General features: G+C 38.1%; 1 protein-coding gene and 1 long non-coding RNA gene across 21 annotated transcripts in view; one reads left to right on the top strand and one right to left on the bottom strand.

Annotated features, from left to right (window-relative positions):
- LOC136021986 (uncharacterized) overlaps nt 1-23,507 on the bottom strand; it is a 62,419-nt gene that overhangs the window by 16,639 nt on the left and 22,273 nt on the right. For 15 of the 17 annotated variants that reach the window (XR_010615976.1, XR_010615965.1, XR_010615967.1 and 12 more), the window contains 2 exons: nt 9,048-9,123; nt 2,443-6,975 (listed from right to left, as the gene is read on the bottom strand). This is a non-coding gene — a long non-coding RNA (uncharacterized LOC136021986). The remainder of the gene's footprint in view (nt 1-2,442; nt 6,976-9,047; nt 9,124-23,507) is intronic. The other 2 variants (XR_010615959.1, XR_010615961.1) reach the window with 2 other exon arrangements.
- Nucleotides 3,695-23,507, top strand: part of HPGD (15-hydroxyprostaglandin dehydrogenase) — a 29,472-nt gene continuing 9,659 nt past the window's right edge. The window contains exons 1-5 of one of the 4 annotated variants that reach the window (XM_065694733.1): nt 3,695-3,891; nt 4,053-4,176; nt 8,183-8,289; nt 20,541-20,637; nt 21,142-22,514. In XM_065694733.1, coding sequence (XP_065550805.1) covers nt 3,799-3,891; nt 4,053-4,176; nt 8,183-8,289; nt 20,541-20,637; nt 21,142-21,197 — 477 coding nt within the window. In that variant the 5' untranslated portion in view covers nt 3,695-3,798 and the 3' untranslated portion in view covers nt 21,198-22,514. Of the gene's footprint in view, nt 3,892-3,924; nt 4,177-8,182; nt 8,290-20,540; nt 20,638-21,141; nt 22,515-23,507 lie in introns of those variants that run through there. The other 3 variants (XM_065694749.1, XM_065694726.1, XM_065694742.1) reach the window with 3 other exon arrangements.

Here is a 23,507-nt window from a genome sequence, read left to right as displayed (position 1 = left end):
AAAGACAGAAAACCACGGGGCTGTTTGTTTTCGTGTCTTCCTCCAGACCTTGCCATGGAAGTCTCAATGTCTTGAAGAACTCATACAATATGAGCTCTGGTAATAGATTTTCCGTAACTATTTTCTTATACTCTGCTTTGATGTATCCTGGGTTCTCATTTTCCTGAGGTACATGAACCGCTGTTGTCCTGCATGAGCAAAATAATCTAGCCACTCACTTAGTATGAGATAATATGATATGCTGCAAAAATGCATTCTGGCAAATCTCTAAGCCTGGTGTTCGTTCAGTTTCTTGCCCTTTAAGTTAGTTTGACATTTCTGGCAGACAGTCTGTCTTGAATTATTTTGCTTTAATAGCTAGGTAGAATATCTGAAATAAAGCATAGCTATATAACCTCATTTTCTTATGCAGCAATTGCTGCCTTTCTACCTTATTGCATACAGAAAGATCACAGAGAAATCACATTATAAAAACAAAAACGCAACTCTTGGACATGGAAAACTGTCTTATATTTGTTGAACAATTAAGTTTCTTGTTAAGGAAGGTTTGGTACCATATTCAGTATGTGACCTGAAACATCTTTTAATTACCCCACACAATGCTAGACATTTGGGGCATTTCTCTAGCTTTGTTTTCAAACCATTCTTTTCAGTAGAAGTTGTGGAAATGTAGTACATACCAAAACTATGTATCAAAGTGCTCATGCTGCATAACTGTGTTTGAACGCTCTCCTAAAAGCATTGCCTGGTGATCCATTCACAGGTGTAATATCACTTATTTAGTTTTTATAGCAACTTGAGTAGCACCTTGCACGATGGTTATAAAAATGAGGTATTTGAAAAACAATTTTTGAACTAATAGGGTGGCACATGTCTGTGAGAGGTCATATTCCAGTCTCCTTTTCAAAAACAGATTAAAAACACCTGGAACTTCTTCATGCTTTGATGCCACTGTGGTTCATGTGAAACAGTGGAACATAAGCCATGGGCCATAGAAAAGAATAAATGTAAGTATACGGAGTGAAATGGAAGAGGAAGCACCACAGCCATAAAAGGAAAATGAAAAAGACGTATTGCTAGACAAAAGGTCTACTAGAAAACAGTAAATGAAATCATATTCTGCAGACAAATAACATGCAAGTGTTAACATGTATTCAACATCTAAACAGCTTTGGCATAGAAGACATTATTTAGTGTTATTGTTATTTCTTAACTTTGAACAGAAAGTGCATTATTTGTCTCCCAAAGCACCCAAATCAAACATTCAAAGTCATCTAATATCTTTTCATGCCTGTGATTTCAGATAATAGTCGTCATATTTTTGAATCTAGCTAGCATCACTGTGTCTAATTTCAAATGTATTTTGCCAAGGTTGTATAATAAACCCCTTGGACAAGCGTCAGAGCATCTTTCAGTGAAAAAAAAAAATCTTAAATGTGATATGATTTGGTTTAACTCTACCATTGAATACTGCAACATCAGTTTTAACTATCTCACATTTTCTTAAATGAGCATATCAGCTTCTCTCACACACAGAATAAGTTACTCAAAGCATATGCTCTGTCTTCTGTCAGCTGGCCACTTAGGAAGTCCTCGAATGGAATCATGGAAAGAGTCCATTCAGCCAATAAAATCAAGGTTAGAAGCCCTGGGTTAGTTTATCACAATACCTTTAAACTATTTCAACATATGACACCCAGCATTACATTCAACCAAACTGATCTTTGGGACGAAAGCTTGTAAGATTTGTTTTACAGAAACATTGTGTGCACTCAGCTCTCTAAGTATTCCAGCATCTCAGAAGAGTCCAGATTGTTCTTAACATTCATGCCAAGTTACCAACAACCTAGAAAGTGCAGTTGCCAAAGGTCATTCCAGCTGCAGCTGTTTGGAAACACAAAGGGGGTTTATTGATCTTTTCCTTTGCTTAGCACTTGGAAAAATACTAGTATGTCCTAGAAATAAAGACTATGACAGATGTTGATCATGACTTGGTCAAAGAGGGTGGGGAGGGGGCTTTGGGGGTTGGGTTGAGGGTGAAAGACTCCACTGTAAGGCTTTTGTTAGGTCCCTAATGCGGTAATATTTTTTTCATGATGCGCCTTTGACCTGACACTATACTTGTCTCTCAACAAATCAGGGAAGCTGGCTCAGCTGGTTGGGAAAGAGCTCATTAGGCATGGCACTTTAGGTGGCACACATTTCACAGCTCCAAAACAATCTGGAGGCCTCACAAAAACACAGGTATCATATTCAAAGAAATCACTAACCCCAGAGGCCAGCTCCAACTGCTTTTATGAAGTGAATCATGATCTTTAGGAAAACTAAATGGCTGCAGTCCAATTTAGCAGCTGGATTGTATTACTTCACATTTTTAAGGACAAAGGTTATAATAACAAGATCTTGTGTTACTCAATTTACTCAATTAGGTAACATAGTTACCTTAATGGTTCTCTAACAGTTTGCTGGTGTTAGAAACAATATAATTTGTTTCTTCTGGGTAATACAAAAGAAAGGCATCCCATACATGAAGGCAACCTAGTAGAAAACAGACAGCTGGGATAAGAGATGGACAAAATAGGCACACTGTTGCTGAGAAACAAGTTAAATGGCAACAAGCATTGATGATAGAGGTGAAGTCTGAGCCAGAGTACTTCAGGGCTGAAAACACAAGCAAAAAGTTTAAAACCGGTACACCAGGCAAAAGAAAACAGAGAACGCAAAGGACAGCTATGTGTTCATAAACACGCACACACACACACACACACACATATACATGATGTACATATGTTCATACAGCTGAAGACTGGGGCAATGGACTTTTCCCATCTACCCAACACTCCACAACATTATTATTTTCTATGAGATGCCATTTGTGAGTCTCATAACAGGCTAATAAACAAGAAAATTTATTTAGTCTTTTAGACCATTAAGGTTGCTCTTATTTCTACTTCATTGATAAATTTTAGTTGCATATAAATCACATCATGTAACAGAATTTGGCTTATAAACTGGAATAGTGGTTAAACATATTTTAAGGTACAGTTAGGTTAGCCATAGAGCTGAAAACATCTAGAAAATACTTATATAAATATGTCTGATATCAGTAACTTCTAATGGCTGAGTTTTTATCATACACACTAACTCTACTTACTGACAGACTGAAAGGGAGAAGGCTGGTAGGGTATTGTGAAGTGTGAATAAAAGGTACTATGTTTGTTTTTTTTCCAAGGCTGAACTTTCTTTTAATTCTTCACCCCGCTGCTCACACAACTTGGGCCAACCAAAACGTACACGGCCTTAGCAGCTGCCAAGAACCCTTATCAGAGCTCGTAGCCGCTTCTCACGCGATTTATGGAGGTGCAAAGGCTTTTACCCCACGCCAAGAGGAGCGGCGGGTGCCCCAGACCCCTGCCGTGGGGCTGCCGGGCGGGAGCAGTCCTCGCCGGCAGCCCGGGGACTGAAGAGGGGTTGAAGTTGATCTTCTCTCTGGCTCTTCAACTTTGGGGGTAATCTAGACACTCGGGAGAACGATCTAATGACCTACTCCACCCCTGCTCCCTCCGCCCAGGCTGCTCGGGGCTGCCCTCGGTCACACGAGAGGGGAGCGAGGGGGAATGAGCCGCCGCGGCGGCGGCAGGAGGAGGAGGGAAAAAGGGAGGGCAGGAGGGAGGGAGGGAGAGAGCGAGTGAGCGAGCGAGCGAAGGAGGGAGGGAGGGAGGGAGGAAGGAAACCGGGCAGGTGACACCGCGCTAGGTTGGCTCCGGCTCGGCGGGCGCGGGGCCGGCAGCGGAGGCCATGCACGTCAATGGGAAGGTGGCTCTGGTCACAGGCGGGGCGCAGGGCATCGGCCGGGCTTTCGTCCAGGCGCTGCTGGGCAAGGGCGCCAAGGTAAGCCCCGGGAGGAGCCCCTGCTCTCCCCTCCGCCTCCCGCCTCGCCTCTCCGCCCGGCACCCGCGGGTGCGGGGCAGCGGCGGCAGCCGCCGGGCTCTCCTCGATGGGGGACCCGTCAGTCTGTCCGTCTGCCCACCCGCCGCTCCTTCCCCGCTCAGGTGGCCCTGCTGGACCGCAACTCCGAGGCTGGGCAGGAGAGCAAGGCGGCCCTGGACGAGCAGTTTGAAGCGCAGAGGACGGTGTTCATCCAGTGCGACGTTACGGACCCGGAGCAGCTGAAAGGTAAGAAGGAAACTGTCAGCGCTGGGCTCCTGCTTAACATGCAGCAACCTGAAGGAGCCTGGGCTGCTGCACCAATAAGTGTGCAATTAAGGTTTCTGGAGGACAGCCTACTCCCAATCTCTTCTGACAGTGACTCAAAAAGGATTTGTTTCTGAACCTGCAGATGTGAAATATTGCTACCAGCATGCATGTATTTCACTGTGTTACTTGGCACATCGTAAAGAAAAGCCAAAGAAACCATTTTCATTGAGCGTTGTGTGTGATATTTTTGCATGAAAGCCTCTACAGAAGATAATTGTTATTTTATGAGTAATATATATAAAGTTTAAAGCATGGACTTGCTTTTTATGAGGCTTCAGTACCGACTCCAAGCTGCATTCCCTCGTCACAGGAGTAATAAATTCTGCTCTGGGTTGCACTGCTCTTTCCATAGAGCACAATTACTCTCAACATGTGCTGCTGTAGATGAAAGCTGGGCTGGCAAAAGATGGCACGCTGCTTTACACAGTGTTAAGTATGGGTTGATAACATTTCACACACATTTTGCAGATGCAGAGAATGGCAAAGAGCTTCCCTCGGGCGTGATCTGCATTTGTTTTCACTTAGTAAATATATAGTGTGCCCTACTGAGCTCTTAGAGAATCATATAACGTCGATGTGCTCTTTATAATATTTCATATCAGGCACATCACTTCTCAAAGTTTCATTATTAAAAATGATGCATTCATAGGTAGTGACTCAGATTCAGATTTTGACATCGCTTTCGTCAGTGCCCGTTCCTCAGATTAATTTTTTGCCAGGCTAGATGTGAACATTTTTAGTTCTGCTTTTATTCACTACACTTAACTGGCCACTTTCTCAACAGCAGCAGTGATTGAGCATATCCATTTCTCTTTCACAAATCATTGCAACCAGTTCAGGATTCGGCAATAGTCTTCACCACTCCAACCTAACATGATTATGCTTAATTCCAAAGCTTTACATTGTCTGTCTGTAAGAGAGGTGCTGGACTTTAAATATGAGCTCTGCTCTAATCGACAAGCAAAGTTTTTATCAGGTAGGCTGATCATTGACTTTTTCTGCAAGTGGGAGGAGTAAACCAGGAGCAAGAAAAAGCATCCAAGAGGTAGGAATAGCATGTGCTGCAGGTTGGATGTTACCTCAGTGTGCTTTCTCCCCCATGATCACTCCTTCCTTTAGTGCCAAGCTGGTGCAAGACCAACAGGGGTGTATGCAAGGAACTGGAGGGAGCAGGACAGGTCTGCAGGGGAAGTTTTGGAACCAAGTTAGTAGGAGAAGAGCAATCGGAATAGGATAAGAATGGGCTCTCACAAAGAATGAGAGCAAGAACTTATGCTTCTCTGATACTGCATTAATCTTGATGCAGGAAGCATAAATTTGCAATCCTGTTTTACAATCTTTTGGGGTTTCTGGGGCATTTTTTAGTGATTTTGTTGGTTATGGTTATTTTTATTGCTTTATTTTCCTAATTTTGCACTTGTAATTACAAGCCACTACTTAATAAACTTAGATTAATTTCATTCCAGTGTTTAAAGTTCTTAGTGGATGCATCAAGTCCTGTACTTGTCCTTTATGTGAAAGGTCATGTGTATGAAAGAAGTTCCTCTTATTTTAACTTTAGCCCTTTCGGTATGAAACAAGTCGCAGTACTAGAACTAGTATCCGTAGGTATATAAGGCTTATGGGTAGGAAGTTAGCTGCTTCATCTACTTTCAAATCTTGCCTATGCTTTTTTCACTAGTGGCTTTTTCACACAGTCCCCCATAAAGATTTGACTTGTCCTACTTTTGAAAAACCACCATACGTGTACTTTTGCTCTCTATGAATGTTTAGGAAGCTCACTGGTGTCTGTACCTACTTTCCACTCTTTCTCACCTCTCCTCTAAAATGGATCCTCCTCTTAATTTTTCATTTTTCTTCATACAGTATTTTATATGACCATCTGATTTTAATTTTTATGATTCTATAAGCACTAACTAGCGTGCAATGTAAACACAGGATTATTCTACATTCAAAAGGGGAAGAACACGTCAGTTTAAACTGATGTGCAGGTGATAACTTTATAAAAAGATTTATAAAGAGGTTCTTCTCTTTGTTTATAGGGAACATATGGGATTACTGTAGGAAGGTAAACTTTCATGAGAAAAATTCCAAATTTGGTAATAATTTTTTATTTGGATATGAAAACAGCTGAAAAGCATTTGGATCATTTCTCAATGTGTAAACTAGAAAACTACAATTAGTAAGACTGCATGGATTTAACAAATAATAGGCAAAAGTAATGGGAAAAAGTACAATTATCCATGGTGGGCTTTGAAGGAAAAATATTCTGTTAAGAATGAGGTTGCTAAAAGATGCTATTTCTTTGCTATGCAAAATTTGGAAGCTCTTTTGTACTTAATTTGTACTTATTTTACTCACTGAAACTATATTAGATTATCAGTTCTGCTCCTGATAAAGCCAAAGGTTTTCATGTGGCCATACTGATGTAGGATTGGAAAGATCAGAAGTGATTGCAGAGTTAAGTAGACAAACCAGAGAACGAATTAGCAACAAACACAGCAGAAGCCAAAAAGGCAGACAGCCAAAAATAGAGTTTAGTAATATTAAAGTATTCTAGTACAGAATAAGAATATTAGAAAAAGCTGTACAATAAAGGCAGTTGAACAAATAAAACCTTTCCCATCAGCTGCCCAGCTCTTGTTCTGATGACAAGATGATGACTGAGATGGACCTGCAGCATTCAGGCAAAGAAAAGGCTGTTGCAGTACCAACCATCTGGTGCAAGGAAAAAAGACTTTGTAAGCCCCTGCAACTGCTGCAAAAGCGTACATGTCTCAAAGCTGCTGCTATGCTCCTGGTTGACACTAATAGCCAAAGAGTAAAGATCAGGGAATTAAGATGGTCCTGGGATTACCTTTTAATGAAGTGGTTTCGTTAAGGCCTGTCAAGCATAATTTCAGCGTACCTGAAACACTCTAAGATTGGGGTTTTTTTTTTCAGTCACCAAATGATATATTTTAAAGCTATATGGGGGAGGGGGACATCTTGTTTACATTATAAATATTTAGTGATGAGGAACATTATTTAGAGGGAAAAAATAAAAAAAACTGTATATGCATGTTAGATAATGTCTACAGTAGTGGAAAATCTTAGTCTAGAATGAACATCTGGAGGTCAACTCGTCCAACTATCCTGTCAAAGCAGAGCCAGCCTAGATGAGTTTGCTCATCACTATGACATCATCATGTTTTTCCATACACATCTTTCATCTTAGTTTAAACACTGTCACCTGGGAGAACACAATGTGATTGTGGAAGTTTCCCAGTTCTTTATTTTGAAATTCTTTGGAAGATGGGTCTCTGTCTTCATCCACAGAAGGAAGAAGATTTGAATTTGAGAAACACATTATTAAAGTTACCTAAAAAGTAAGAGGTATAGAAATTTATCCATTTATGCTGAATTATTTGTAGTTGAAAGATTCATATTAGTTACATCATTGAATAAAAATTGGGTTCTTAGGTTGAATTTAGACTCAACCAAGAAAACGGTTCCAAACACAAGGCTTTTATTTTGCATTTAAAATAGATTATGCCAAATCTTGATTTCACTAGATATATCAAACTATTACAAATCAAACTATAAATGTTTAATTCATATAATTAGGGTGTCAAATATCCTATCTAATATAAAATATATGGAATGTATGGGTGCTAAGAAATTTCATTAGCTCCTGTTATCAGGTGTTATAAAACTGAATGAAAAGGCAACTATGGTATCTTGATTCTTTAATTTTTCCTGAATATGTTTAATATTGGTGAGTGGTTAGACAAAGAACTTAATTGCATATTGCTCATTAGTTGTTAAGAAAACAGTGAAGACATTTTGGTAGACTAAAAGAACATTAATTTGTATGCATGCATTGTATTTTTAGGTCTTACTTTCCATAAGTGCTAAGAAATTTCACCCTTGGATCTTACTATAGGTGCTTTCAAAAAAGTAATTGAACATTTTGGAAGGCTGGATATTGTGGTTAATAATGCTGGAGTGAACAATGAGAAGGACTGGGAAAGCACTATACAAATTAACTTGGTAAGCATTATCACCTTTCACATGTTCATACTTCAGTATTTAATGCTGGAATACACTTAACAGCCCTTGCCTGGTACAGACTGTGCCATATCACAGAACATTGTTTACTGGATTAGTAAGCACAGCTATTGAAATAACCACATAACTGCATACGTACTAACTAATATGTGTGTGTGTGGTGAGTCCTTTAAGTTTCCTGTCCAAGACATAGAGAACTGTGTAGAGGTACTCAGGCTAGTACCAAACATTCTCTTTCTGTAAAACCCAACAGAATCCCAGGTTGGTGTAACAATTTGGTGCCAAAAGCAGAAGATCTGCACTTACAGGAGGCCAGTCTGCTTATATGAATGTTTCAGAACATTTAGTTACCTGTGAGACTCAGCTGGCCTGCATTAGAGAGTAAATTGCCATTTGTTGGTATTACAAGAAAACTTAAACCAAGAGCTCCTCATTTGCTTCACCAGTGAAGCAAACATACAATCTGAGCTTTTAATATAGGCCATTTCACCATTGTTACTGATAGAAGCACACCATTTGAGAGCACTTACTAAAATCCAGTACATTCAATAAGCCTGTAAAGTTTATTTTCAGACTATTACCAGTTCTTTGATATTATCTGGTATCTCATCAGGGGACACCACAATATCTGTTTCTCAGGCAGAAAAACATTAATATAGACTACACTGCTAGGAGAGCTAAGCTCCAAAGGAAAGGTTAGCTTTCCGGGTTAGTAAAATTCTGACTAGCTTGTATTTTACCACATGTGAAGTTCTAATTTGATGGCGATTCAGCAAGTCACCTCTGACCACCCTCACAGTGTGTTATCATCATGATCTGCAAAGAAAGTAGCAAAAGGAAGCGTGTAAGGATGGAGTTTTTTCCAATTAATCATTTGGAATTTGTCAGTGTGAAAAGAAAGCTCATAATAAGAAAATTAAGAGTTTATTTTTGAGGAAAGTTTTAAGGACAAAGATACCCAAGTCTTCGTATCCTAACGACTCTATGAAAATAAACTATCAAAAAAAACCCAAAACAAAACAAAACAGAAAAAGCCAACCAAATAAAAACAACCAAACAAAACTGACCAAAACCAGGAAAGAAACAGCACAAGCTGTATATGAGACAAGTTACAGAAAAATCAATGGGAAAATATGTATTTGGGGGAAAAAAGTTATAATTTAGTATTTTTTCTTGATCTTTTGTATCTATCCAAGGTCAGATTTCCTTATCTTGGAAAGGACTGAAATCAGATCACAGATTAAATTTTTTGCAATAGGAGAAATACATTTGTTCAATTTCCTTTGTCTTTTTTTTTTACATTTTCTTTAAGACTTAACTGCATATATTTCCTCGTCTTTCATTTCTAAAATATTCTGATAAACTGAACATCAGTAAAATTTACACTGTGAAGTAACAGGAACGTGGCATCATCAGTGCTATGTAACATCAACATCTATTAGTACAGATCCCTTGAATTTGAAAGAATAATTTAGCTGTGTTCTGGATGAGTTATTTCTCTATTTTAGTGCCTGGTTTAACACTGGGCATAAGTTACTGTAGGCAGCCATCTACCTGTCAAATTTTCAAGCACAGATAGTCATTAGCAGAAAAATTGAAGTCTGTGGGAAATACATTTGTCTGTGATTCACTTTTAAATTTAGCTCAAAAAATTAAAGCATATTTGAGAGCATCTCTTGAAGATATTTAATGTCCAGGTAGATTTCCTAACTTAGAGTGATGACCAAGTAATTTTTCATTTCTAAGAACTTCAAACAGAAGGCATTGAGAACCTCTTCTGCTATTTTGCAGACAGCACCAAGTGGGGCGGGAGTGTTGGTCTGCTGGAGGGTAGGAAGGCTCTGCAGAGGGACCTGGATAGGTTGGATTGATGGGCTGAAACCAGTTGTCTGAAGTTCCACAAAGCTCAGTGCTGGGCCCTGTGCTTGGGTCACAACAGCCCCATACAATGCTCCAGGCTTGGGGAATTGTGGCTGGGAAGCTGCTCAGCAGAAAAGGACCTGGGGGTGTTGGTCAACAGCAGCTGAACATGAGTCAGTATGTGCCCAGGTAGCCAAGGTGGTCAGCAGCATCCTGGCCTGTATCAGGACTAGTGTAGCCAGCAGAACTAGGGAAGTGGTTGTCCCCTTGTACTGGGTACTGGTGAGGCTGCACCTAGAATACTGAATTGAGCTCTGCCTCCTTACTACAAGAGAGATAGGTGCTGGAGCAGGTCCAGAGAAGGGCAACAAGGCTGGTGAAAGGTCTGGAGCAGAAGTCTGATGAGGAAGGGCTGAGGGAAGTGGGGTTGTTTAGCCAGGAGATAAAGAGGCTCAGGGGAGATCTCATCTCTCCACAACTATCTGAAAGGAGGTTGTAGTGAGGTGGGTGTTGGTCTTTTCTCCCAAGTAACAAGTGATTGGACATGAGGTAAAGGCCTCAAGTTGTGTCAGGGGAGGTTTAGATTGGATATTAGGAAAAATTTCTTCACCAAAAGGATTGTGAAGCATTGGAAGAGGCTGCCCAGGAAAATGGTTCAGCTACTGTCCCTGATGGTATTTAAAATGCATGTAGATGTGGTGCTTAGGGACACGGTTTAGAGGTGGACTTGGCAGTGCTGGGTTAACAGTTGGACTCAATGGCCTTAAGGGTTATTTCCAACCTAAATGATTCTGATTCTACTCTTTTTTTGTCTTATTACCAGTGACTGGGCTGAAGCCAACCATAGGTGGGCAAAAAAAAACAATTAAAAAGGAAGGTCATATAGTTGATACATTATTGTATAGATAAATTCACCATAAATGTCCTCATGAATTAATCCATGGTTAAGAGTTGAAAGATTTCATCAATACATGCTGGTGGCTGGATTAAGAATGTCTAAGATGATCAAGCAGAGTAGAAGTATACCCGTGTGGGTTAAATCGAGGACACGAAGATCATTTATCTTTAAATTAATATTTTTTCCTCTAAGAAAGTCTAAACTTGAGTTGACTAACTCATTTATTTCTATTTAGTTGCTGTAGTTTCCGTAAACTAATACATAACATGTTGTACTTTTTGCTTTTTAATGATAACAATAGAAGAATAACAGCTGCTGCATGTAATATGTTATATTGGTTGGTTCCAGAAATATTTTTTGCTTATTGTAAAGAAAGGAACAAAACATATAAAAAAAACATTATCTTAAAATGTCTCTGTTTCCCTGACATCATATCCTATGTATTATCACCAAGAACAGGAATAACTTCTATGGCCACACATTTTGATGCACATTATGCATATATTTTCTACTTGAACAAAGGGGGAAAACAATTCTTACTATGCCAGTCTTCATCTTAGTGATTTAATTTATATACCAATACAACAAATATTCCCTGCGTCAGTTTAAAGTACAAAGTACAAAACTAGAGTAGTACAGAGAAGATAAATCAGAACAAACACGTGTGGGGTGTGTTCTTTATGGCTAAAACAGTTCACAGAACCAGTTGGTCTTCATGGATATTTTTAAAGGAGTGTAAGGAAGTTCCCTGGTACTACTGCTTGAGAAAGCTTGAAAAACAGAAACTAAGAAGAAAGTTCAAAAAGTGGAGCTTAATTCAGAAGGAAAAAGAGATATAATAAACAATCCCTGCTTGTATTCATTACAGTTTTCTAAGTGCAAGAAAAGACATCATGATAAAGTGGGGGGAGTCAGAGGGAAGTATCAACCACTGAAAAGACTTCTGTTGCAGGTTTTTTTTTATCATTTTGCTGTATTCTGTGCTAAACAACCTCACCTTTTCATTACTTTATTAATATTTCTAACAACCTTTTTAGTTACATATTCCAGCAATGCCATCTATTCCTCATCTCAAAATTCCAAAGCTGGTAAGTGTTGATCGATATGAGCTTGATCAATGGCAGCTTCAACTACTCATTCCCTTACAAATGTACATTCTTGTTATTATAGTATATAAGGAAAGATCTTGGCAACCATACAGGAATTTAATTTTAAATGTATATTACTACTGTCATTTCAAAAGTCCATCACAAACACACCCATGCACAGACTAGGGCAAGGACATGACACATACAGTCTTATCAAGAGTCCTACCTACAGTCCTCCAGCATGATAAGAACAGTGTTTCCTGCATTCAGCTTTATAAGAACGTATGCCTAAGGAATCCAGAAATTTTCTAATCAGATTTTTTTTTTCCCCTCAAGTCCCTGAAAAAGAGTGCCCCCATCTTTCTGGGCCTTGCACATATATGTTTGTTAAATACAATTTAGTGTTCTAAGAAGCTTCCCTAATTTTATCTCGTGTTGATGATGTAGGCTTTCTGGAACCACTTTAATTATAGTAGCTGCTATAATTACAGTATCTTTTCTCTTTACAAATGCACTTAGCACATTTTACACTGAGACAATCCCAAAAATTACTTTCAGGTTCTTTTTTCATGCTTTTATCACAGGTTTCTGAAAACTGACATAGGTTGCAAACTGTAGTTAAATGTAGCAGTACTGGTATCACAATATGCTTACATTCTAATTACCTGAATCAAAAGTACCAAAACACCTTACATATCATTTTATCTTATTGTTTTCTTATGCCAACTTATTAATTATTTTTCAGATATATTCAAACCATTTCCCAAATGAAATTAGACTCATGAAAGGATTTGACAGCAAAATCATAATTAACTCCTGTTTATGTGATGATTTTGCACATTTTAACACATTGTTCTGGTAAAACTTTAAATTGCAGGCCTTAACTTGGTCAGGTCAAAAAACACAGTCATATGAGATTCAAGTATTAAAGTGATGGCCAAACACAAGTAGAATTCAAACACACGTGTAAGATTTGTTCAGGTGTGTGACAGTCTCATCCTACATTACTAGGCAAAATGTGGTAAAACCCAACAATTCCAAATTTTTACATTTTTCATGGCATTGCATAATTAGCTTCCATAAATGGCAAAGGTAACAAATTTCTGTGAATTTAGGAAAGTCCTTTTCTAAAATTGAGTCTACCTAATTCAGGCTTTGTCTCTGTAAAATAGATTGGTACTACAGAGAATAGAATGCAACACTGTATCTACATATGTGTGTCTCTTTTCAATACAGCTCATGGTGAAATAAAGGTACCGGCAACTAGTAAACCTTCCAAAATCAGTTCATTTGTTCATTAGTGAGGAATTATTGCTCAAAAGGCCAATTAATGTATTGGTAGCAACCATAAGGGTAACTAGGCAAACTTCAGAAGTGATTAATTTTATTTATTTTTGGGACAAAGTCTTCCTGATCGTTGTAAGACTGCTCTATTGTGCAAGCTATAAAAGGAATCCATTGGGAGCATGCTGCAGCCTTCTGGTCCACACACCTTGCTCTCTTGTTCAGTGGTTTAGCTGCTTATTCTTCAGCATAATTTGATGTCAGAAAGAGGAGCTAAGTGTCTAGTGAGAGACACATGTCCACCAAAAAGTGAAAAGTACTTCTTACCTTGAAATCAGTGGTATGAGGTTCAATCCTCTAAGTGGATAAAGAAGCCTGTTAGTATAATTATTTCTGTTGTCCATACTGCCCTAGGAAGGACACAGACTTACCTTAATTGCACAGTAAGTCACTGTATGTCTTAGCTTACAGTTTTAATGTATATTTACAGTAACCAATGTAGAAGTACAATGAAAGGAAAATTTATTTGAACTAAGAACTATGTAAGCCCAGCTACTCAAATTGCAACACTATTCCTAAGTTTTTCAGGGATGTGTGTTGGAGGGGTAAGGACAGGGAAGTAAAGAAAACTGAACAGTAAAAAACTAAAACATAGTACAAAAGCTACTGATTTCTAGCAAATGATCAAATCCTACTGTATATTCCTGTTCCTTTCTCCCTCTCCCTCCCTAAGTTTTTTGTTTTCCACACTTTGAGCAGGAAATTAAAATTCAAGAGCCTGAAATTTCATTTCATATAGCACATAAACTGACTTATACCTAGGAATGCCAAGGGACTTTCACGCTTGCTACAACCTGTCTGCTTCCTAGAAAATCTACATTAAAGACAATATCAGTCCCACCTCCCTGTCCAACAGGAAAACGCTAAACTTTTGGATATCACTAGCAGCACTTAGTTTCAGACTTTTGAAGTTCATCTTACATAGTTCATAAAGTACTTTGAAATGTTCCTTTATAGATAGCCTTCAATTTACAACATCATAGTATGGAAGTCAAATGATCTTGGGTCAAATGCCAGCTCTGTGCTAACCTGCTTTATGAAACCACAAGTCAATGGCTCTTTCATTTGTTTATTGTTTGGTATTCCTAGCACTGAACTAGATTAGCTCAGAAAACTACACAAAGTGTTAGGGCTGGTTACAATTTTGTTCCTCAAAGCAATTCATATTGCCTTATGACCTTGGTAACAATACAGCACTCATCTTCAGCACTGAAGGATTTTTACTTTTTTTAGAACAATACAATTAAATCTATACAGCCATGGAATTTAGAAACATGTCAAGAATCACAGATTTTGTAAGTTTTGTTTCTGATTTTGACACTTGTACCTAAATTGCTATTTAACCATTTGTTAAATAAGTTACCAATTACTGATGATACTTACAAAAGCAACTGCAAATGTTTAGAGTATTTGCACAGTTATTTTGCAATGTTTGCCATGATTTCAGACACTAAGTTTTGGATTTATTACTACATGGTATTTCAGAATGTCTGATCTCCTCTAATTTAAATCTGTAATTTATGCAAGCTAATACAAAGAGATAGTCCCACACTCACTATTATAACTTCATTGGAAAGAATCCAATCAAAAAAAAACCCAAATTTTTTACTCTGGCAGTTGAAGAGTAAAATTGCCTCTCAGGAGCACACTCAGACTGCAGTGCACCTCGATGGTCCATCTTCATTATGCGCTATAAAAAAAACCAATATACTTTGGTAAGAAAACAGCAGTAACACTAAGATTGCAGGTTTTTCAGAAGCCTGGAGGACAACCATTTATATTACTCTCCTAATTTAATCATAATAGTTTTTCAGTAGCCAGGAGCAAACAAAAAAGAAAGGTAAGAGTCACCTGTCCCAATTTTACTTTTACCTGCATTTAGTGGCAAATTTGAATATTTTCCTACTCTTTGCTGTTGACATGTTTATGGGCAACATCCATGCAGCTAAATGCAGTTGTAAACAAAGGAATTGTAAAAAAATTAACTGTAAAACGCATCACACTTTCTTGTACAAAGTTAAGTCTCCCAACATATTTTCATCTTAAAATAGTCAAAATAAAAATCCAATATGTTGCTGTTCATTGGAAAACAATAGTTCAAAGTTTATTGTTCTTTGGAAAACCTCTTTCCCATCTGAGTGTTTGGCACCCAGATATGAAAGCCAGCTTCGCTTGATTAATTCAGCTGGATCAACAGGCTCAGACAGAAAGTGGCACTAAGACTTCTAAGCACACAGTGTACAACTTTCATACTATAGTAACTTCAGCCACTGCTATTATTCCTTGGAGAACTATTGAGAGGACTTTCTCTCCTGGAGGGAGGGTAATTCTGGCAAAAGAATGGGAGAACTATCACATAGTGCCTTTCATCTGAAGTGTCATCTGCTGACTGCAGAGACAGCTAGGTGATTCTCTACCTGTATATTTGGTTCAGAGTTTATCTCCAGAATAATCCTTTACGTTATCAGCCCAAACATCAGAAATAGCCATGTCATCTTAGACCAGCCACAGTTGATGATGCAAGTATGACAGCAAGCATAAGGGCAATATCCAAATGAAAGTCTGCCATTATTCTGAAGACAGCTTCTTGTAATACCTACATAAATGTGAAGGCTTATCCAGAGACGTGAAGAAATGCTAAGTTAGTGGATTCCAGACAGAAAAAAAGAGCAGTACAGTGAGTTTGATAGCAGAGTCAAGGTACTCACTTTTTTCTTGTCTTATAACTGTGGTTTGGCCGAGGACTCATCTAGCTCTCTTATCTCTTTGGATTAGTAGGCTGGAGGAATAGGGAAATCCTCAAGGAGCCCCAGGCTACTTTGCCCTGCAACTGATTTATATCCTCTAATCATCCCAAGTGGAATTTTCTTTGTCTGTTTTGCAGGCTGAGCCCCTGCTCCAGGGCATGACAGGACCTGCACCTACTCTCCATAAACATTCTAAAATGTCTTGTGTAGAGCCTATTATACTAAAAAAAATCACTCACTCTTAAGTCCAAATCTAATTTCCGTTGAGCTGCTGCTGAATTTTGGTTCAGAATAAGCATCCACTACACCAACAGTACCAGGCATTAGTAATCTTGGTTTTCAATTAATCCTTTAAAATTTATATGTTAACACTAAACAGCACTGCACTGTAAGGGCTCTGTTACTTTCCAGGTCATGCAAGAGAAATCAGATTTGGTTTAGTATTTTTCAAACCACGGAAGCTAGTTCTTTGGAAAGTTTCTGTTAAAGCATTTAATCAGTAACAGACTTTTCGTATCAATGAAAACATTTTAAAAAAGCATGTTACCTGAAACAAAACTTTCCAGGAGAGAAACAAAAAGATGTTTTCATGGGAATTTTTTGTTTAAGACAAATTTAAAGTGATATTTCAGAATTTTAAAATATTAATATTTTGTGAATTTTTTTACACTATTCTAGGAAACAAGTAATATACTTGTTTTCCTAGAAAATATATATTAAATATATTAACAAGGAAATAGATTAATAAGGAAAATATCACATAAAATGCTGTACCTACAGAAAAAGAAAAAAGCTGATTCACTATCAACATTCCAAAGCAAACTTGATAATGAGGTCCCAGGTTCTTTTATCTCTATCAATGGACAGCTTAACTATATGTTAGGTGGAAAATGAACAAATAATAATAATAAAGCAGGACATGCAGTCTTCCCAATCTGATTTGTGTTAAAACCAACAAGCATGAAATTAAATTAGAAGTTATATTTCATGTTTTATAACATGTATGTCTAAAAATATCAGGTAATAAAAATGAAAGGTAATATCAAAATGTAAAACCTATCTTAAAATTATTTCAGTTTTGAATTGGGAATTTAGATAGTGATATAAAATTTCTTAATATTCTGATTTTAAAAACTTTTTTTTTCCCCAGTACAATTAGCCACATTCCATTAGGTCTTAGGCATATACAGATTTTTCATTGTGTTTTTTATTATTTTGAGAAATTTTCCTCTCCACAATTCACAGTTCTGTAGACCTTCTCCAGTGAAAAGTCTCAGTCCATCTGAGTTCATCATCACTTCATCTTTTTAACATCTTTACTTAGGTCAAGGAAATAGCACTAAACAGTAATAAGATATAAATGGTGTTTAAAAGGTGAAATAATATTTCAATAATGTTCCAAACATTTGTTCATTTTAAGTTGAAGTTGTAAACTGATTACAAGGAGACCTAAAAGTCTCAGTAAATAATTATGAAACACATCATTAATGCAGTAACATGGCAACGTTTGGTTAGCATTCAAGGACCACTTCTACCAAGCTCAGGATCGGAGCGTCCGAATGAGTAGGAAATCAAGTAAGGGATCTAGGAGACCAGCGTGGTTAAACAAGGAGCTGCTGGGCAAACTCAAGTGGAAAAGGAGAATCTATGGATTATGGAAGGAGGGGCTGGCCGCTTGGGAGGAAAATAGGACAGTTGTTAGAGGATGTAGGAAGGCAATTAGGACAGCTAAGGCCTCCTTGGAACTCAATCTTGCTAGTCGGGTTAAAGACAATAGAAAGGGCTTCTTCAAATACATAGCAAATTAACACAAGAGGCAATATAGGCCCGCTGCTGAACGAAGTGGGTGCCCTGGAGACAGAGGATATAAAGAAGGCAGAGGTGCTGAATGCCTTCTTTGCCTCTGTCTTTACTCCTGCAGACTCTCCCCGAGGGCCCCGGATTTCTGTAGCCCCAGAAGGAGTCAGGACAAAGGAGTTTGCTTTGGTAGATGAGGATTGGGTTAGGGATCAGCTATGCAATCTGGACATCTGTAAATCGATGGGTCTGGATGGAATGCACCCATGGGTGCTGAGGGAGCTGGCGGAGGTCATTGCTAGGCCACTCTCCATCATCTTTGGTAAGTCGTGGGAAACGGGAGAGGTGCCTGAGGATTGGCGGATGGCAAAGGTCACACCAGTCTATAAGAAGGGCAAGAAGGAGGACCCGGGTAATTATAGACCGGTCAGCCTTACCTCCATCCCTGGAAAGACGATGGAACAACTTATTCTTGACTCCATCACTAGGCATATCAAGGATGAGGGGGTCATTAAGAACAGCCAACATGGTTTTATGAGGGGGAAGTCATGTATGACCAACCTTATAGCCTTCTATGAGGAAGTGACTAGGTGGAGGGATGATGGTAGAGCGGTAGATGTAGTTTTTCTTGATTTCAGTAAGGCATTTGATACTGTCTCCCACAGCATCCTCATAGATAAGCTAAGGAAGTGTGGGCTTGATGATCAAGTAGTGAGGTGGATCGAGAACTGGTTGAAAGGAAGAAGGCAGAGAGTTGTGGTCAATGGGGCAGAATCTAGCTGGAGGTCTGTGACTAGTGGAGTCCCTCAGGGGTCGGTGCTGGGACCAGTGCTGTTTAATATTTTCATCAATGACCTGGATGAGGGAACTGAGTGCACCCTCAGCAAGTTCGCTGATGACACAAAACTGGGAGGAGTGGCTGACACACCAGAAGGCTGTGCTGCCATTCTGCGAGACCTGGACAGGCTGGAGAGTTGGGCGGGGAGAAACTTGATGAAATTTAACAAGGGCAAGTGTAGAGTCTTGCATCTGGGGAAGAACAACCCCATGTACCAGTACAGGTTGGGGGTTGACCTGCTGGAAAGTAGCGAAGGGGAAAGGGACCTGGGGGTCCTGGTGGATAGGAGGATGACCATGAGCCAGCAATGTGCTCTTGTGGCCAAGAAAGGGTGCATTAGAAAGGGTGTGGTTAGTAGGTCAAGAGAGGTTCTCCTCCCCCTCTACTCAGCCTTGGTGAGGCCGCATCTGGAATATTGCGTCCAGTTCTGGGCCCCTCTGTTCAAGAAGGACAGGGAATTGCTTGAAGGAGTCCAGCGCAGAGCCACAAAGATGATTAAGGGAGTGGAACATCTCCCTTATGAGGAGAGGCTGAGGGAGCTGGGTCTCTTTAGCTTGGAGAAGAGGAGACTGAGGGGTGACCTCATCAATGTTTACAAATATGTAAAGGGTGGGTGTCAGGATGATGGAGCTAGGCTTTTTTCAGTGATATCCAGTGATAGGACAAGGGGCAATGGGTGTAAACTGGAGCATAGGAAGTTCCACGTTAACATCAGGAGGAACGTTTCACAAAAGTTCATATCTTCCACTAGGAGCACTGTCTGCTGACTTTCTATTACAACTTGATAACATCTCAGATCAAGCAGCTTACTTTCTGGGAGAGACTTGGTTAGTTCAGGAGGCTGATAACCCCAGGCTTGGTGTATCTTTAGGCATCTCAGTTTAAATGTCTGAACTTCAGTGAGAGGAATCCTAGCAGAATTTCTCCACTGCAACAGGGTTCAGAAACAGATCTTAAGGAATCAAGATTATACAGGTCTCAATAAAATTGTCTTCCTCAAAGTCTTTACTTTAAAAAAGAAATAAAGTAAAAACATTTATTTAAAAATCACATGGTGCAGCAAATATTATGCTAACAACATGTTGTATCTGTTAGAATACTTTTTTACCTTCTTTGTATTTGTCTGTTTAAGCTAACTTTCATTTGAGAGGAATGGTAAAACTCCGGCAACTTCAGTCAGAAAATAATTCAAATTTTTAATAGCGTAATATTAAAATATTGTGATATTAATATATCACATGATCCTAAAAAGTGTAAATTTCTCATGCCTTGAGCCAAATAAAGTTATTAGTCTTAGTGTGAATCTTCAGATTCAGTCCATACATCTTTTTATAACGTAGAGCAGTGTGTCCCAACAAAAATGCTACAATTTGGATCATTTCATCTGCCACTCATTTCACATTGTAGCATTTTAGTTTGATTGGTATCTTGTTAAGAAAAATAACAAAGGCTATATTATTTTTCTCTATTACAAGTGTGCTTCTGAAGTTATTGAGTTGTATTACTGTGGAGTCTGTTGCATTTATAATCTGCAAATTATAAATAAGATTGTTGCAAAAGCAATACAGGTTCTAGACACCACAATAAAATTAAGTTTCATTTCTTAGGAGTACAGAAGATAGACATTTTTAATATAATTATCCCTTTTTCTCCTACTTCAGACATCTGTGATTAGAGGAACCTACCTTGGCCTAGAATACATGAGAAAAGGAAACGGAGGTGATGGAGGAGTAATCATTAATATCTCATCTTTGGCAGGTGAGAATATTTTCTATGTAAACATCTTCTACTCACTGGTTTGTTTCTAAAATAAGTGCATCATACTGATCAGTCATACTTTTTCTTCTCTTTTATGGCTCTTCTTTGTTTATTCCCATTTTGATTTGGTTTTCATCATAGCAACAGAAATAATACCAAAGTACCACTACCTTCATTTGCTTTTATTTAACTCAGTTCAATGAAAAATTCAGTATTTTTCCAAACCTATCAGTCTCATACTTAATAATCTTAAGCATGATGTAAATAGAGGTTTTTTCAGGATTCAATACTGCCACACGTTGAGGAAAACCTAACTAGCCTCAATTCATCATGCTTATTTAACACTATTAAATAACACTGCTGAATCAAAAGATAATGTGCACCACACTGTGTATAAAAAATGAAGTCTAATGTATAGACCTAATTAAATACAGGATTACTTTGTTTTTTTTTCTATTATGAAGTTATCAAATATGAAAAATCAGATAATCTTTTTTTTCACAGAAAGGGAGAAAGCAATAGGATGTCCTCCATTCAACTCCATAGGAGCACAACTGTAGGAATACTTAAGATTAGACTGTGTCTACTTTATTAGTGAAGATTGTCATATTTCATTAAGCTTAAGCAAGAACATACTTTTCTCACTACTTATCTATGTTAGAACTGCATTTCATTTTATTGGAATAAAAATAGAATTACATGCTTTTTAAGTCAGGATCATTGCTGCTTAGTCATGAGGCAGAATTCTGCATCCTTTCCTGTAGGTATGCTCAACATGGCAATGGCTGGGCTCACAGCAAAAAAAAGCACAGCTGAAGGGCAAATGAATAGAGAAGGATGCACCTGACACCATTCCTCAATAAATGTGTAGGGTAAAACCTGTATTTTCTCTTCTTTGTTTGAAGAGTTTGTTCTCTCTTGCTCCTGTCATACTGTCTGGAAAAAACAATACATATGCTAGCTTACACACGGAATGTCACTGTTCTCTTTGGTATACATGCAGAATACCAAATGATAGTGACTTTATTCTAGGTATTCCTATGTGTTTTAACAATGAAAAACCAGAAAAACAGCAACGGACATAGTTCCTGATTGTGGATAGATGCGAATGTTCCAAGTAGTATTAAATTGTTCTGCAAACCTTAGCTTTTGTGATGAGAAGTCCAGTAAACCCTATGGACATTATGAATGTAGGTCTTGAGGATCCAACTTAATACATGCACATACCTCATATGGACGAGAGGGTCTTTATAAAGCCTCCATATACCTTTAATCCAGTACTTGCAATACTGCCTAACACATTGCTTACTGATGCCAGTAAGTTCATCTCTGTTGGCTCAAATAGACATTGTATTGGGACCAAATTAACTTGAAGGAAACTGCTGTTGCAGTACAAGAGTTCATCAGCACAAGTAAAAGATTAAACGTTTTCACAGAAGTGCAGATGCCCATGCTGTTCTTAAGAAAGGTCAGAGGTAGCAAATAGTTTGACTCTTTTTCTAACTAGTCTCAAATGATTTTAAGGCTGTTCTCAGTTTCTTAAGATCTTAAGTGCTGTTTTAATTATTTGATTAAAATTTGCATTTATTTGCTTCCTTTTTTTAACATTAACATTGTGCCATAATGATTGTAGGTATCTGTCAAAAACAAAGTGTTCTCTTTTATGTTTCCTTTCACATGGCTTGTATTTAGCAATTGTTTCCAAGGTCATAAGGAAAACCGTATTATAAAAGCTGACAAACACTATTTTGTATAGTTTATTTATTTACTACTGTTTGTGCTTTGTGACTCTAATTCTCCTTTTCAATCTGAAGGCATAAGTCTTGCATTTTATTCTATATATAAAATTAAAACTGCCATTAGCTTGCTTAACATTACTTTTGAGTGTTTTCTCAGAGCTAGCTTCTGTTGATCATTAAACTTTTGAGTGGTTGATCCCCCCAGTCCAAGTTCTCTATTAGATTTTTGAGGTATAGTTTGCAGACAGCAAATATTCTTGTGTCCTGCAGCAGAGCAAGAAGAGTTATATTTAGTGCTTATATAACATTCAGTATATTTGCTTTACACATTAATTAGTTTCCAGTTCTTCACCATGGGAATTTTGCCAATGATTTGAACTGGGGACAGAACCATGCCTTACTGGTTTGTATTTCTAAACATCCACAGAATTATATAAATACTTCCTATGAAGTGGATGCTTAAATTTTTCATTCAGCTGGATGGAGGCCAGAGCGTCCACTCTTTCCAGTACTGAACTTTCCGTCCTTCAGTGTCTCCACAAGACAGGACTAATCAAGAAAGGGAGAGAAATATGTGAGCACATGCAGCAAGCACCCAACTCCTAACCCACTGCATCTCAAAGCTATAAAAACTTCTTTATTTTATGGAAATTTGTACATTTATTTCAAGAGGAAGTCATGCTGCTAAACAGCTGAGATAATGGGAAATGTACATTACTGCCAACTTTTCCCCATAAAAGATAATGCCAATGACCACAGGTTTTTGCATTGTAGTAAACTCCATTTCAAATTCAAAGAGTAAAATGACTTAAAATTTCTCCAGTAGGAAGCTGCACATTAATTTTACTTTTAACAGAATAGTTACAACCAGCAGAAAAAAAGCACATAAAACTAAATGAGATTATTTACATGATTAAATTTAGCTTAGTCTCTTACCTTTTGGTGGCTGGTACCTGTATACTTCTAGTAAATAAAGGGGAAAGGAACTCGTGTATGCATGCACTTTTGATTTTATAGCTTTTGTATTTTCAAGAAGGTATTCTGTAAAACTGAATTTCTATCTGTGTGGATTCTAGTAGATAAAATTAAATCAAAGTATTCATAGGTGTCTTAAAAATTGGTAAACTCTTA

This window comes from Lathamus discolor, chromosome 1 (genome assembly GCF_037157495.1).
Source record: "Lathamus discolor isolate bLatDis1 chromosome 1, bLatDis1.hap1, whole genome shotgun sequence".
In the NCBI taxonomy this organism is placed as follows: domain Eukaryota; kingdom Metazoa; phylum Chordata; class Aves; order Psittaciformes; family Psittacidae; genus Lathamus; species Lathamus discolor.
The sequence above is the reverse complement of the archived record's forward strand: the minus strand, read 5'-3'. Positions and strand labels throughout refer to the sequence as shown.